At 41.0% G+C, this 16938-nt stretch overlaps 1 protein-coding gene across 1 annotated transcript; it reads left to right on the forward strand.

Moving 5' to 3' along the window:
- The first annotated feature begins 1109 nt into the window (after positions 1-1109).
- Positions 1110-16445, forward strand: LOC115405914 (prohibitin-2). Its single transcript, XM_030115688.1, has 10 exons — positions 1110-1177; positions 1644-1773; positions 4783-4867; positions 4991-5070; positions 6950-7134; positions 7220-7349; positions 8396-8499; positions 9714-9791; positions 12861-12937; positions 15568-16445. The coding sequence occupies exons 1-10, from the start codon at positions 1157-1159 to the stop codon at positions 15584-15586; spliced, it is 909 nt and encodes a 302-aa protein (XP_029971548.1). The 5' UTR covers positions 1110-1156; the 3' UTR covers positions 15587-16445.
- Positions 16446-16938: the final 493 nt, after the last annotated feature.

The following is a 16938-nucleotide window of genomic DNA, read 5'->3' on the forward strand; positions in this document are numbered from 1 at the left end:
CAGGGAAGTCTGGGTATCTCTGCTGAGACTGCTCTTCCCGCGACCCAGTCCCGGATAAGCGGTGGAAAATGGATGGATGGATGGAAATGGACAGAATAATTTCGAAACAGGAAATGCTACGTTAATCCAAATTATTCAAATGTTGCCATGTGATGATATGAGACATGGCACAAATCAAATTTGATTTGTAACTGTAGATAGCATTTTCACGGTTGTGAAAGAATAATAAAACACAGTAGATATACAGTACATCAATAGATGTCTGTACTTCCATTTGCATGATCAGGGCTCTCTATCACGTAAAGTGATGCACTTTGCATCAGTACAGTTCTTTCTTTCTGTATGAATATGTCCTTTAGAACTTTTCTGACTGAGGAGCTGCAACAGTGTATCGGTTTAAAATGACATAATCTAATTTGACCTATATATGCAAATGAGCAGTTATATGAATTAGAATATGACATAATATAGAACTTTCCTGACTTGTGTTGATGTTATTTGAAGTAAAGATGTGTGGAAAGGCTTTCTTTTCAGTTCCATGGGCATCTTACTTCAATGAAAACTGCTGCATGTCACCTCACTTGAAGAAGCTCAGTATATCCGATATAGATTCAAATCTCTGCTGCACAGGGCAGTGTAGCTTCAGCACGGCGAGAGATTCCAGAGGTCAAGAGGCAAGAGAGCTTGTAAGACAGATGCAGAAAGACAAAAGGTAGATTGTCTATGAAATAAAAAAACGAAATAAATGGACAAGTGAGAAAACTATAGGAGATGTACTAAAATAGAAAAAAAGTATGAGCATGACACACAATAAACACAAGTGAAGCAAATCGAAAGATGAAGGGAATGCAAAGTGCTTTTGGCCAGTCTATCAATTCACCATTTGAAAAGGCAAGGAGCAAATAAGAGGAGCAGAAGGAAGCTGATTGACACGAAGCTTTTTATCACAGCCAGTATTTCGCCTTATTTTGAATAACCGTGATTTCTGTTATTTTTTGTCAATCAATCCACTTTAAAATGCAATTAGAAGTCAATATCCAGAATGTTCCACAATTGAACTACATTTCCCATGGTGCCCCGCGCACACGGATGTGCGTCATCACCCGTGACCTTGTCTCTCTTCTTCACTTGCTTTTCTAACTGGCTGAGGACAAGCATGGCGAATAAAGATCCCGGAGTAAGTGAGGGCTTTACTGGCTCATTTCAAACTGCGGCTTCAGTGTATGTTTGTGACATTTTCTCTCCCCGGTTTTGGTAAAAAGCTCCGGAGTTTCCTGGTGCGCGAGCGCCGCTGGGTGACGTTTAAAAAGGCATTAAGTTTAGCACGTGAGGCAGGTAGAGTCTGATGTTAGCTAGTTTACAAATGTCAACCAAAAGTCACACTTTATTAACTTCGGGTAATTTATGGCACTTGTAGCGGCATGCTGGAAGTAATTCTACTCTGTAAATGCACGTATGGACACATTTGACCAACAATCCGGCTTTAAAGTTACCGACAGCGTTGCGCTAGCTTGTTACTGCTCATGACCGACACTGTCTTGAGCTTTTTGCAATTACACACACTCTTGCATCACGTCAGTAAGAAATGGGGGAAAGGGTCGATGTGAAACCTTTTAATGGATAAACATCAATGTGTGTTTCAGGGTTTTCTGCAGCAGCTGCGGCAGATAGCCGGCAGGATGTCATCAGGACCCCGAGGTGCAGGTCTTGGTCTCAAACTGCTGATTGGTGCTGGAGCTTTGGCCTATGGAGTAAAGGAGGCTACATACACAGGTCAGTCAAGTCCATAGTTTTCTCTCAAAGGGTGTATTCTGATCTCTATTGCAAATAGAAATGCACAATCACTTCTTTGAAGGTATTTGCAGTGTGTTTGATTTTTGTGGGTGAACACAGCGCGAGATGACAAATCATCTTGCTTTATCAATGAGACTGATGTTTGAGTTACAAGTCTGCTCAAATTCATGTTAGCTGAATGCATTTTTTCCTAGTGTGCAGCCCCGCTTCTTACACAGATGTGATGGTCCTTCAGAGGACATCAGACTGAAGACAATATTAATGAACCGGAAACCATATTGTGGTTTGTTTGTTTTTACATTCCTTTGGTCATTTGCATTTATTATGCTGTCAGTTGTTGCACACATTTGATGTGTAATTTTGAACTTATCACTGGAATGTATTAATTTCTCTGAGCCTAATCCAGCTCAATAAGCTCTACACCAGGTGTCTGCAACCTTTTGGACCAAAAGAGCCATTTTTGTGACTTTTCAATATGTCAAGTTGGTTTGGAGCCATAAAACACATTCAACCTTTAAAGTGAGGCGAATGTAGCTCATGGAGTTCCATATGCAGTTTTGATTCACAAACAAAAACCATATCTTAGATACATTCATGAAGTTTTAACTACAGAACAGAATAATTAACCTTTTAACATTTTTAACCAATTTTCTTACCTGATTTTAAGTTTTGCTGCTCTTTTTAAGATTATTTTTGGTTGACAATTTTGAAATGTAGCTGTTTTAGCCATTTCACCTTGTTTTCACCAGTTTTGCATTTTTTTCTAACCATGTTCATTTATTTTTTTTAGAAATCTAGACATTTCCTGGTTTGTAAGCCGCTCTTATCTTCCTTTTTTCCCTTTTCTTGTGGTTTTAGCTATTTTTTTCAAATTTTACTAGTACCTTTTTTTTTTTTTTTTTTTAATACCGTTTGAACCAAGATTGGCCAATCCTTTTGAATAGTACTGTGATGTGTAACTAGAATAAATTAACTTTAATGTTTATTCACATTTCATGTTGTGAAGCTTCATGGAGCCACTACAGAGGGGCAGAAGAGCCACAGGTTGAACACCTCTGCTCTAGACAAATGATGTAAAAAGGAACAACCAACCAAAATGTGACTGAAGATGACCAGACGTGATGTAAATGCCTTAGGAAACGACATAAATGAATACAGTGGAATTTGAAAGATGTGGACAATTCTATGAAGAAAGCACCTTTAAAGCCTTTTAAATGTTGATTCATTGCATGTCTTCTGTAAAGCATCCCAGAACAACACGGTCATCACATAAACATGAAGAAAATACTGTGAAATGTTCTTGTTAAAACGACTTTTCATAGTAACTCCTGAGAAAATATCAAGATCTCTAAGTATCACCACATTGACCTGATCATACACATTAATGGAATTAATGTGTACATTTTACAAAGAATACATGTTTACTCCTGAGGATTAATGATACATTGAGTAGTTTAATTATAACAGGTTTTGAGACTAAAGTTAATTTCTCACACATGGTTGATCTCCTAGCTAATCATATATGGAGTATGCATGTGCTGATTTCTGAAATTGCAGATGTTACACAAAAAAAGAAGGAAAAAAAATAATGCTAGTTTTGTATTGTTTTGAGATTGAGTTGTTATAACTTTGCTTCATGTAGTACTCAGGGAGCTGACCTACTGCCCCTCTTAACGTCAGTGATAGTTTGGAGTATTTGGTGATGGCTTTAGTCTCTTTACAGTCTCAGGTGACAAAGCTGCCTGTTCGTCTTGCAGAACCTCTCAGTTCTTCCCACTTATCCATGCCTTTTTTTTTTTTTTTTTTGAGCACCGCGTGGTGTGATGCCACACGCTTTAGTTGGAATTCTAAATTCAATTGCAAAGTGTCATGGACTGGAGGAATCGACCAATGATGTGGTTGTTCTGGACCAAAAAAAGCCGGTTGTTGCTCATCAGTACGGCATCATTTATAAAGAAAATAACACAAGCAACATACTTCAACTCAGCATTGTCACTAACACCATCTGTTAAGTTTTCTACCTCAGTGCTAGCTCTATGGCCTCTAAATATTGTCTATTTTGCTCTTTGTCTTAGAAAGTCTGTAAGAAATTGCCTCATATCAGCTGTGGAGTAACTTCAAGCACAGCTCATTGTGGGATTAAATTGACTGTTTTATGATGTGGAGCACAGAGTTAATTGTATACAAAGAGTGTTAAAGTTGCTCTTGGTCATTTAATTTAGAACGAACAGTTACAAGAAGATATAGCTTATTTCTGTTGATTACTTAGTTTACGTGTTACATCCTTCAAGGTATTGTAGTGTTGTGGGAACATGCCCGTGTGGTTGTTTGAGTTCTATGAAGTTAATTGTTGTTATTGTCAACAGTAATATTTTCATGTTTCTGCAATTCCCTTAAGTTGATACCAATGAACTTGGTTGATGACACAACCTTAATTTTGTTTTATTCTCAGTTTGGGAATCAAAGAATGACATTTTCAAACATTTGTGTACCCTGTGTTGTTTTCTTGATTTCTGAAATCCTCCTAACTTGATGTTCCCTTCGCTCAGTATCGGACACAGTCAGTGACATAAAACTGTTTGCAACAAAATGATCCAGCACGAACAGAATGATTGAGATATGAAATAACCACAGAACATATTTTCATAGCTTTCGTATTTTATTTCTGGACTCTGCTCACTGATCAGATGTTTTCTGTACTCGTTTCTCTGCTCTGGTACAAAGAGGAACTTCTTATTCACACATTTCTATGTTGTACAGATGTACGGATGAAGATATTGTCTGTTAAACAGGAATAAACAAGTTTGTGGTTGTTTTGCTTCAGTTTAGGCCATTTTATAGCATTTCAAAACAGTTTACTATAGTGAATATACGAGAGTAAACAGGAGTTTAATGTTTGGAGAAATAAATGATCTTTAACATCCTGCCTGCTGTTTAATTGTCAGATATTTCTTGGTTTTAAAACTGTGTTGTCTCCCCTATGTGCAGTGGAAGGAGGACAGAGAGCAATCATTTTCAACAGGATCGGAGGGATGCAGATGGACACAGTGCTCTCTGAGGGGCTCCACTTCAGGTGCAAACTGCTTTTCATTATCAGTACCAACTTTTTTTCTTCTGGCATGAGTTAAGTATTTTCTGTAACAGGATGAGTTTTACGTGAGAAATGATCTAACTGCATATTGGGCTTTATTTGTAGGATGCCCTGGTTCCAGTATCCCATCATCTACGACATCCGAGCCAGACCCCGAAAAATCTCCTCACTCACTGGAAGCAAGGGTCAGACGTCATTTTCTGTTCAGTAACAAAACAAGTTAATCCGTCGGAGGGCTCACGTGTGTGGCGTTCATTTTAGGCTTTAGGAGGATAAAATGTGCTTTGATATCGGCATCAATTCAATCCAGTCTTACTCATGTAGCACCAACAAAAAAAAAAAATCATCTAATAATGCTGAACGTTAACAATTAAACGTGAAGAAAAAACCCAGATACCCATTCAGGACATGATCAAAATCCATTTTCAATGGCTTCGACCAATCAAGCCGAAGGTAGCAGAGAATCAGGAGCCAACATTAGCTCCTTGAATAGAGGCCTATCAGCTCCCTTCCTCTACTCAGGCCGGCTGGCCAAGGCATAAAATGAATAACAGAAGTCTGTGTGTGTGTGTGTGTCTGTGTGTGTGTCGCTCAACTTTTTTCTTTCTGTCACTTCTCTAAACGGCCGTGATGATTATGATCATCTGGTTTATCAGGCGTACCATAGGGTAAAAAGGACTGACACTTGAGCCAAACTGTGATAGGTTTGCACATTTTTTTGTTCTTCTAGGAAACCTGTCGGTCATTTCACCTTAATGGCGTAAACAGAAAGATGCAAATAACAAAAAGTTGTAGGAAATGAGAGAGAAACTGTTGAGTTAAAATTGTGCCGAAACCTCACAAAACATGTTTTGCTCAACATGCAAAACAGTTAAACAAACTCATTGTGGTTTGCAAATGCAAAACATCATTCAGAAAGAAATGCATTTTGATTTACAAACAAGAAGTTTATCCTGTCAAATAAATACATAATGCATCAGAAACAAACAAGTTTTACACATATAAAGAAACCTATTTCTTCAGTTATATAAAAATATCCTTCAAGTGCAAAGAATAAGCTTCATGTACAAAAACAACAACCTTCTGGTACAAAAAAAAAAGTTCAAGTTTAAAAAAACAAGTCTACAACTATGACTTTTGGCACTAATGTTTCACCTTTCAAACAAATGCAGTCAGATCCAGACACACACCAGTGTCCTGCAATTCACAACCCACTGCAGCAGGTGGCGCTGTTCAGTCGGTGTAAGGCTGCCACATTGTCTGTTCATTGTGTTAAAGTTAGTCCCCAAAATTGATGCTTCTCCTGAGCAGGTGTCTGCGCCGTTTTCCAAGGCAAAGGCAGAATGTTGGTAGCTCCTGTTGGCGACCTTGAATAACGAATGCTTTAGAGAAAAATCATCCTGGCAGAGAGAGAGACGGAATCTATTAACAGCATCATCGCTCAAAATAAAAAGAAAAGAGACAGTTTTGCCAAAACCTGGGAAATATATTTACTTTATTCAGTTACTTTCTTCAAATGTTGGGAAAATGTCATTTCTTTGTACAGTGAAATTATTGTGCTTGAAAAGAAGTAGCGGTACCAATTTGTTATGATGACGTGTTCATGTTATAGAGTGCGATGGTTTGGCCCTACTATTGTGGGGGGGGGAATGATGCGTTTAAAAAAAAAAACATTTTTTTTTCTTTAACAGCCAGACACAATTGGCACTCCGAAATTTTTCACAGTTTTGCAGGTCTGCTTTAGGCCCTTTTAGACCTAAATTATTTGATTTAGAATATCAGATTTAGTTTTGTGCTGGATTATTGAAACACAACTGGCTCTCGAAAAGGAAACGCTAGATGTCAAGTTTTGTGAAACTGTCACAGCACACCTTGTTTTAGGAGCTTTGTTGCTGCTGTTTGTTGAAATGACTTGAATCCTTTTGCCATGCAAAAAAGATTTGTAACAAAATGTTTTGTGTTTACATGAAGGACGCTTCTTTAATGGTGTCGCAGCACGATGCTGCATTTGTTCTTTGCTCTTGCTAGAGGAGCTGCTATAACCGTTGTCAAATGAACATTCAGACCTTCAGATGGTGAGCCTGACGCTGCGAGTCCTCTCCCGGCCCCTGGCGTCCAACCTGCCCACCCTGTACCAGCAGCTGGGGCAGGACTACGACGAGCGTGTGCTGCCCTCTATCGTCAACGAGGTGCTGAAGAGCGTGGTGGCGAAGTTCAACGCCTCGCAGCTCATCACGCAGAGAGCACAGGTACAAACTCTCTGCAAACGAACTTACACACCTTTAAATCTGTCAACCACAGAAGAGTTTCTGACATGAGTGTGTGTGTCTGCAGGTTTCTCTGCTCATCCGCAGGGAGCTGTTCGAGCGAGCCAAAGACTTCAACATCATCCTGGACGACGTGGCCATCACAGAGCTCAGCTTCAGCCGAGAGTACACGGCCGCCGTGGAGGCCAAGCAAGTTGGTGAGTGCACCGGAGTGAGGCTGTGGGTCCTGCAGTCAGAGGCGCAAGTCCAGAACGATCCAAAGTCCTGAGGTGGTTTTTCTCATTATCCTCGCTGCTCACTTCGCATATGTCCAGTCACAGCGACCTTTAGCGTCCACACTGTAGGAAGTTAAACTCATCAGTATGTGTGTATTTTGAGAATAAAGACGAACTTTTGAACTCTGAGTTGTGCTTCAGTAGTTTATTTAGAATTTAATGCTGGCTATGAGTGGTGATGTTTTGCTTCCACCCAAAGAGAGAAATACTTTTGCTCTGAACAAAGCAGAGAGAAAAGCACACACACGAGAAACTGAGCACACATGATCTAATATATCAGGGTTTCTGTGAGGCCCTAAAAAGCATTTGTCATGAAATTGATTTGATAATGAACACCTTATATAGCATTAAAATCAAGATTTTAGTCTCGGTAGCATTAAAAATGATGTGTTTTTCAGTAAAAATATTAAATACATATGAAGAATAATTACAAGCCAATCTGCCAGATGTGTACATTTGCTGTAAACATGTTGGAATCATGGCGGTACATGTTTCTGACTGTGACAGTTTTCTTCAATAAGTAATCATTTACAGCTAAACAAACCTGTTTCCTTGATTTCACCGTCACGGCATTAAAACGTTTACAGTATCACATTAAAATGACTTTACAAAGCATTCAATTTGGCTGATTTCTGCAAAAACCCTGTATTCAACTAATTTAATTTTTTGAAAATTGGAAAAACTCAAACAGAATACACAGAATAAATTCCAGATGCCGGTTTGTGATAAAATTCCTTCGGACTGATGGAAATCTTCACCAGCAAAAAGTATTTTAACATTAAAGTTAAAATTCTTCTCACCCTGCCACTTTGAGCAGTTAAAACTATGGAGAGACTGAAAGTGAAACAGCTTTTCTGTGAATATTTGAAGGTTGGAAACCATGTTTAAAGTCTCAGGCTGGTTTTATTCAGTAGGGAGGGGGAGAGAATGACATTGTTTCAGTGCTTTGTGTGTTTGTGTTTCTCCAGCCCAGCAGGAGGCGCAACGAGCCCAGTTTTATGTGGAGAAAGCCAAACAGGATCAGAGACAGAAGATCATCCAGGCCGAAGGAGAAGCCCAGGCTGCGAAAATGGTGAGCTGCTGGAGCTTCATCAGGATTCTGCCTCTGAAACCACTGCTGGAGTCGCACATCTGAAGCTTTGGCTTCTTTAAAGTTCAGATTTCCCTGTAATTTTAATTCTAAAATACATACATAATGAATAATATCTATAAAAAAAATATGTATAAAAAGATATAAAAGCTGTAATGACCAAGTTTGTCTTGGTTGTCAGCAGTTCTTCGCTGTCCTTTCCTCAGATACTGTCATGCATGGCTCGGTGTAAATAGCTGTAATCTTCTAAAGTTTCTCAACAGCAACAATTAAAGAAAAGGCTAACTTTTATCTTGAGTCAATCACATGAGAGCAGCCTGGAGTTTCACTGTGCCGGCTTCCTGTAATCAGGATGATTGGAGAAAAGTCATGAATTAAACAGTTTTTCCAGTCTTGAAATTGGTTGAATTAACATCAGGTTTTTTTGAAAAATGTTAGGCAGCTAAAAAAAAAAAAAAATCTTCACTCCTTTCAGATTTTTTTTTTAACTCCCACTGTGCTTATTTTAAAGCAGTAGAGCTGAGATGACAACTTAGGGCACACAACTCGGGTTTGGGTGAAGGGCAGGAGAACGTGAACTTTATTTTTAGGCGTGGATGTCTGTGGAGACGGCTTTAAAGTATTAGTGTCCGTCCCTGCTGGGTTGCTGCACCTGTTTAGCAGGAGAGTTTAAATTTCTGTGATGATGAGCTGAACGTTTTCCTGACGGGACGACAAACCTGAAACCCTTTTTTCTTTTGCGTGATTTGGATCTGTGGACGTTTCTGAACCAAACTCTGATCCGATACATTTTTTTGGAGGTTGTCGTGTTTCTGATTGAGCTGATTCCTATCAATCTAATTAACCTTTCAAACCGCCCCAGAGCGTCGGCTCAGATAAATTCCTGTCCCGACGTGAACCAGCTCAGCCGTGCCTCATGATTGCGGCAAGAAACAAACAGTACTTAAACAAACACTTCATCCAAGTATGCAGTAATTATTTTCTCTGCATGTCAAACGTGCGTGAGAAATGCTGGAGCCGGGCAGCGACACGCCTGCAGCCTTGATCCTCCTGACTATCGGTTTTGTTTCTTCTCTGAGAGACCGGCTGGGCCTGCTGCTCGTCCGCCTCGGGCCAACAACTTGCTCTCCCCTTTTGTAGGTGTGTAACTGTATTCTCATGTGAATACACTAACTGTGTTTGTCTGTGTGTCTCAGCTGGGCGAGGCCGTGACGAAGAATCCAGGCTACCTGAAACTCAGGAAGATCCGAGCAGCTCAGAACATCGCCAAGACTGTAAGACTCCTCAACACCAACACTTCACTTCTTTGGGGGAAAAAAAAAATATATATTGTTATAGGAATTGAGTGTTTCTCCATCTGTTAATGAAAACACAAAAGGGAGAAAATGGAAGTGGCTCAAAAATCATGTTTAAAATGGTTTAATTAAACCTGCCTTCAAACAAACACAAGTAACCAGAAATACGTGAACATAAACAACATGGAATAATCATGAAGTAGATGTGAATCCAGTACTGGAGCTGGACGGCCAGCCTGTCGGGGCAAAAAATGGCAAACAAAGCTGCTGTTGATAACGAACATGTCCTGAACTCCAATAAGTAATACTTTTTCAAATATACATTCCTGTATTCTTGTCTCTTAGAAGTATTTTTTTAAGTGTGAACTTGATTGTCATTAGAAATCGAAAAATAAGTCCCCCGAAGCTCTGAACTGTCAGATCCTGCTGTATCCTGCTGAACTCGTAGCTGAAAACCACTGGAGGTTTTCATGAAAGACACTTTTGCAATTGTTGAATATCAGAGATATAACTCGACCTGAACCATGAAGAAAAATGGGTGTGGTGTTGTGAGCAAATACTCGTCAGATTTCTAGGAAAGATTGGGGAGAAAAAAAAACTGGTGGAAGCCAAACACACCCAACACTATTCATGTGTTTAATAATCCTCACTGTGATCAGAACATGGACTTAATTATACCGTCACTCATTCCAATAACCCTAAAGTTACTGAAACGCATTCACCCATTTTAATTAGGCTATGTTGTTTTGTTTACATAGAAATTAAATTAAACACATTTACGATGCCCATCTGGATTTTTGCATATCTTTATTTTTCGCATAACTCTTATTCATATGCATTGTGCATCTGCCAGTTATGTGATCATCTAAAGGTGCTGCCAGATTGTATCACGAACAAAGCTGACAAAAAAATCAGCAGAGAGACTAAAATGTGCAAGAAACATTTTGGATGAATCACTTTGAGATTGATCGACATTTTAAGGACAAATCAGTGACGTTTTATTTTTAAGCAGTGCATTAAAATATCACATTGAGCTTTGGTCTGAAGATCTTAGTATATTTTAAGTTCTGCGTTTTAAACTCCCCTGAAAGTGAATCCTGCATGACAACAGGAAAACGAGGTGGCTGTCCACTAGATGGCGCCAAAGGAACATGAATTACTCTACAGGCTCGAATCAAATCCTTTTTCCTTCCTGGTTAAACATTTCCTGAAAGTCATGATGTTCTTTAAGGAACCGCAAAACGAAATCTATTTATAGCAGAACAGTCAGAGGAAAAAGTTCATATTCTTCAGCGTTATTTTCTTAATCTTGACATTTGACACGATGATCTGCCGCTGCATAAATGAACCGATCACCAGTAACAGGAATGACGCTTCTCATTCATGCCCTCTCCTGAGCCGTGTGGCCCTTCATGAACCCCGTGACCTCTCCTTTCCAGAAAACTGTCATCGCACCCCGGAAGACTTCAGAGCTGAATTTAGCTGAAGTCAGATTAACGTGTTTATACAGCTGCCGCAGAAAACATGTTGATGTATTCCTGGTTGCACCTGAATGCTTGTATGCAAATGTTCACTGAAGCCTGATTCCAGTAAGTTATTCACTGCAGGAACCTGGACTGGTAGAAATTTGCTTTAACATAACTTTTGTCTGAATATTATCGTTGATTAAATATTACTCAACCCGAAATTTATCAGGGATTGCTCCACAGAAGCGCCCTAAAGCTGGTGGTGCAAGAACTGACTCTCACTGGGCTCACTGGAGAATATCAGCCAAGCTCTGGATGGAACGATCAGCTCTGCCAAACCGGCACCGGACAGTTTGAATCTATAGATTAAACACTGAGGTCAGATCAGGACGTTTGCCGTGTCTTGATGCAAAATATTAGATTCGTGCTTGCCGTGTTATTTTGACGGAGCAGCTGAACTTCTGTCACTTCAGACCTGGTTCCCAGATGCTGACAACATGAAACACATCTGGAAACAAACTGTTTGGCAAGTTTCATTCAGACTGGCTTCCTGTGCAGTTGTCTGCTTGAACTAAAGCAGGATTTAGAAGACTTTTAGTCGTTTCTTTTAAGGTTTTCTGGAAATTTATGCTGATATTAACATGGGACAAAAGTTAAGAGTGATGTATTTCAGATTTTAGATTATTATCTTATGAATTTATACAGAAGTTTATCATGCTACAGGGACCCAGTAGATCTAAACAACCCAGTTCAGAGGACGGCTGATCGTGATGCACTTGTGTTGAGAGTGAAAGTTGTTTCGCAATTTGGGTCACTTTGTGACATGACATTATAAATACTGCGACGTTTGTAAGGCACGCAGAAGTTATTTTGCGTTGCCACGGTCTGACATACTCAAAGCTCTGTCATGTGATCCACTGAAATTCCAAGTTGTGTTGTTGTTGTTGTTTTTTGAGAAAATTACTCTTTTGACTGGATCGCAGAACAATTCCTGCCTGTTTGACAGTCTCACATGCTTTTGTTAAAGTTCAGCTATCACCCCAGTTTGACATTAGTTCAGTCAGATTCCGCTGCAGGACCAATCACCTCACATTTGTTGAAATCCAGCCACACCTGACGAGCAGAAACGCACGGGGACGAGGCGCGGAGGTGTAGGAATCGACTGAATTCCTCATAATTACCATCAGTGAGCGTTTGTCGAGAGCAGGGTTGAGCTAAGAGCCCATGTGAATGTATGTATTTGTTTTCCGGCCGCAGCGGAGGATCACTGATTACATTCATTCACTAACGGGCTGTGAGCACCTTCTTTATGACGCCGTGACCTCGCGGCCGAGTGCAGGGCTCTGTGTCCTCGCGCTGCAGTCACGTCATCGGGAGCAGGCGCTCTGCCGCCGATGTGCGTTTCCTCCGTGGACGCCGAGCGGGCCTCGGCGGCTCTCGCCCCGCTGTGAATCAGCTCAGTGTTGAAGCTCTGACAATGTCCCCATTGTGCTCGGCTGCAGCAGCAGCTCGCTGAGGCCCGCTGAGAAACTTTCCACCTGTGTTTTCTCTCCTCTCAGCCTCTCCTCTGTTTGACCTGCAGGTGGCGCAGTCCCAAAACAAAGTTTACCTGAGTGCTGACAGCCTGGTGCTCAACCTGCAGGACAGTAACAGCTTCAAGTGAGTCATGCGCCGGATTTATTTCACTCCTGACCAGAATGGGCTGGGACTTTTTCCCCTGACACATTTCCCTTCACTTGTAAAGTAAAACACACACTATCCAGTGTTAAACTAGGTCACGGTACGAAGTCCAAGGACGCGTGTGTCTAACGTCATGTTGGGGAGGCCATCATGGCCGCAGCAGCTCGGTGCGGTCTCACCTAATTTCATTCTACAGATTACAGTGGCATCATTTTTTTTAAATAAAACTTCACGCACTACAAATAGCAGTTTGCTCATGCCACTGAAAATAGACCTATAAAGGTCTCGTTTCTGGTTTACAGCATTCAGCCAACACTGACGAGCAGAGCTCCAAACTCATTATCACGTACATCAGAGGTGTCCAGCCCCGCTGCGCACGCCGATACTGGAACCCGTGTCTTGAAAAAGAAAGCCTCAGTACAAAAAAATTAGCACATCAAGCTGGTGAACAGTAATGGCAGAATCAAAGAAAAGCTAAATAGCAATAGGTTGCAGCTGTCAGTGTCAAAGAATGTGGATGATGTGCTTCACCTTGAGAGATTGGGCTCTTTCCATATGCTTCTGTATAGACTCCTGACTGGAAAAGCTTTAGAAACTCCTGACATGCTTCCTTCTAACTGCAAGATTCAGTCCAGATCAGCAGGAACATGTTTTTCTCACTACAGTTTTTTGCACATTTGAATCGCAGCTCTTTATTTGCATTCTGTTGTTGACAACCCGTATCTCATAACCTCTGTTGAAAAGCTTTATGGCTCCAAACTGGAAGTAGGTGTTGCTTATGTTGCCTGTGCTCCTCAGTCTTTGTCACTGAACCGAAGGAGTTCTGCTGCTAGATTTGAATTAAGGATGGCAGAGTAGTTTGTAAATCACAACAAAGTAGTTGTGCCATGAATCCCTGAACCTTCAGAGGTTAATGAACAGACAGCAGCTCCTCATACCGGAGAACGTGCCTGCAGATCCAGACAGCAGCTGATGTCCAGTGAAGAGAGCGCCACCTGTCCAGGTGTGTCCTGTCAGCTCAGATCGGCTCCAGAGCCGGAATAGAACATGGATGCATTAAAAAAATCATTGATCAAAGTCAAAACTATTGTATTAATGTTAAATAGAGGAAACGTGAACTGTGGCCGGGCAGGGATGTTCTCTGAATCTTGTTTTTAACAGATGTCTGGTTTATTTAAACTGGCTCCATTAAACACAGCAGAATCGTCTCACAATAGTTTCTGTTATTAGACATGACATGACATGACATGAAATGTAAAGAAAACTGTCACTGACTTGTGCGAGGAAGAAATGTGTGACTCCTCAACCGAGGTCTGATTTATGTAATTCTTGTAAGTGATATTTCTGGACGTTTACTTATTTTGTCCAGCTGGGCGACCATACCTGTAAGAGAGCAGTAGCTTCATCTGAACTATTATCATATTCGAGTTAAATTAATTGGAAATGCAGGAACTGCCTGTCAGGATCATCCTGTTCACATGGATTTTAAAGCTGTCGCACATGAATGAAGCAACACTTTGTTCCAATATTTACTCTTAATCACTTTTCACGTTTAGTATGGATTGGAAACGGGGAAACCAAACATGGATTTGATCAGCAGTCGAGCTGCTTTCTCCACTTTGACATCAGTGATGCTGTTATTGAACTTGCAAATACCTGAAACGAGTCATCAAGTTTTTTTTTTTTAAAGCCATTATTTAATCAGGTTAATCCCATTGCGCTCGCAGGGAGGCCCGACCAAGATAGCTGCAGCGACGGAGCACAGTTGATAAGAGTAACTCATAAATTACCGTAATGAAACGATAAATTCGGATCATGTAAAACAATTGCACATAGACAGCATGAAGCATGAACACATGAAAGACTCCTCAAATAGAACTGCTGAGTTCTTTTCTTCTTGCATGCAGTCTTCTCAGCAGTCTCCAGTATCCTCGGCTTATTCCGCCTGCTGCTTCAGTGCACATCATCCTCGCTGCCATCTCCGGCGTTTGAGACGCAGCGTTTTAAAGCCTCTAAACATCCTGTCAACAGCGCCACTCCGTTCACCCGTTCACCGCTGTTTGGCGTCTCCGGTCCCCACACTGCTGTTATGTACAACTTGGCGTAACGCCAGGAGCCGAATGGTCGACAAATATAAGACGACCCACTTTTTTTTTTTTCCAGACCTATTTCCAGCGAAATAAGCCTGTTATGTTCAGGCCGATACAGTACATTGCAGGTATTATTATGTCGGGCAAACTTTCCCCTTTGCTGGAGGCATCCGTCGTTTCGCCGTGAGACAAAGCTGGAATTACTGGACGGGGTCTGACGGGGTGTTCTGGGAAATATTTTGATTCCATGTTTATTGATCTTGATTTAACAGTAACTGAAAGATGTTTTTCCTCTTTTGATGGTGGCAAAACGTTTCGCTCTGCTTCCAGTCTGTTTGCTCAGCCAGACTGAAGCATCCTGCCACTGTCTGACCTGCTAACACACACACACGTGCACACACACACGTGATTATACCCAACTTAAACACTCACTGAAGCATTGAACATGTCAATTTGGTAATGTAATGCAGATCGCTCTCTTCACTGCCGTTATGTAACGATTGAATGTTTTTCTTTCAGCCTGTCGCTCTCGAAGTAAGAAGTCCTCCTTCCTTCCAGTTTGTCATTCCTTCTGCAGAAAGAAACCCTCCCTCGATCTTCACCCAGCTCATTCATTTTCTTTTTTTTTTTTTTTTTTTTTTTTTCAACTTCCGACCGGTTTCACGTGTGAATCGGTCGCGTCGACGGTCCGCCAGACCTGACTTCAGTCCGCTCGGTTCAAGCCGAGCTGATTGGCGAGCGATCGTTAAGATATGAAAAGTCTGAATATGAAATGTATCCGTCATCTGCGGAGACGTCCGCAGCGTTTTTCTTCGGCTCCCATTTGAAACTGTGCTGATGAAGTGTAGGCCTCGTCTGATATGACTTCCACCCCAGAAGTCAGAAGAATATTAAATTTAATTATTTCATGAATCTGGTGGCAGTTTAACGTCCTCTCAACCTTCACCTCTGAGCCAACACTAAAGGTCAAACTCAGACACAACGTTTTAGCGCCTGATGTGAGATTAGACAGTCCAGACCTGCTCCGCCTGATGATTTCACCCGAGAGACAACCGTCTTTGTCAATAAATTCAGAATTCCACAGAATTCAGGACACAGCGGTAACTGAAACGTTTCCCTTCATCTCCAAACATCTACAGAGCTCATATTGCTAACATGAACCCTGTTAACTATTAGCTTCTCAATCAAATAAAAAGTTTCTTGGAGCTGCCAGTTGATGTGACAATATTTGATTTCTTTTTTTTTTTTGTGTGTTCACATGTATTAAACTCAACATCAAACTTAACAAATACATTACAGATGTTAATTTGTGACTCTTATTTTACGGAGCATGTCACTGTTTGTTGCTCTCTGGACAAGAATGTGATTTAAATAAACATGGTCATGATTACAACATACTGAGTTTCTTTTTCAACCGTTAAAGCAGTGAAGCGACGGCTACAAGCTGACAGATGAGCTCGATGAATTAAACATTTTCCTCACTTTAGGTTGCTTTTGATTTCTGTCTGACTTTTTGTTCCGTCTCTTCTGAAATGTAAGCTGCTCTTGTGAGCTGGTACGATTTACCTCAACCTGCTTTTCAGATGCCTTTAAAATTGGCTGAAACCGTTGAAACGTCTTTAACCAGTTCAGATGGAGGCAGTCGATCTGGTTTGAGTGGTTTCCGTCCCAGAGTACCTGAAGTTACTGCTGGAATCACTCCGCTCTGACCTTTCTGCCCAGTTTGCGGCGGTGTGGGTGAGAGTGTGCCGGCGAGTCTGGGTCAGAGGTCACAGTGAGGGTTCAGGTCTGTCGGCAGGTTGCAGAGCCTTTTTGCGTTTTGTAACACTTTCAAGAAGCTTTTCCTGGAGTAAAGCCTTAAACCTGGTTGAGTCAAATTCGTTAATGCCT

Source organism: Salarias fasciatus, chromosome 18 (genome assembly GCF_902148845.1).
Source record: "Salarias fasciatus chromosome 18, fSalaFa1.1, whole genome shotgun sequence".
NCBI lineage: Eukaryota > Metazoa > Chordata > Actinopteri > Blenniiformes > Blenniidae > Salarias > Salarias fasciatus.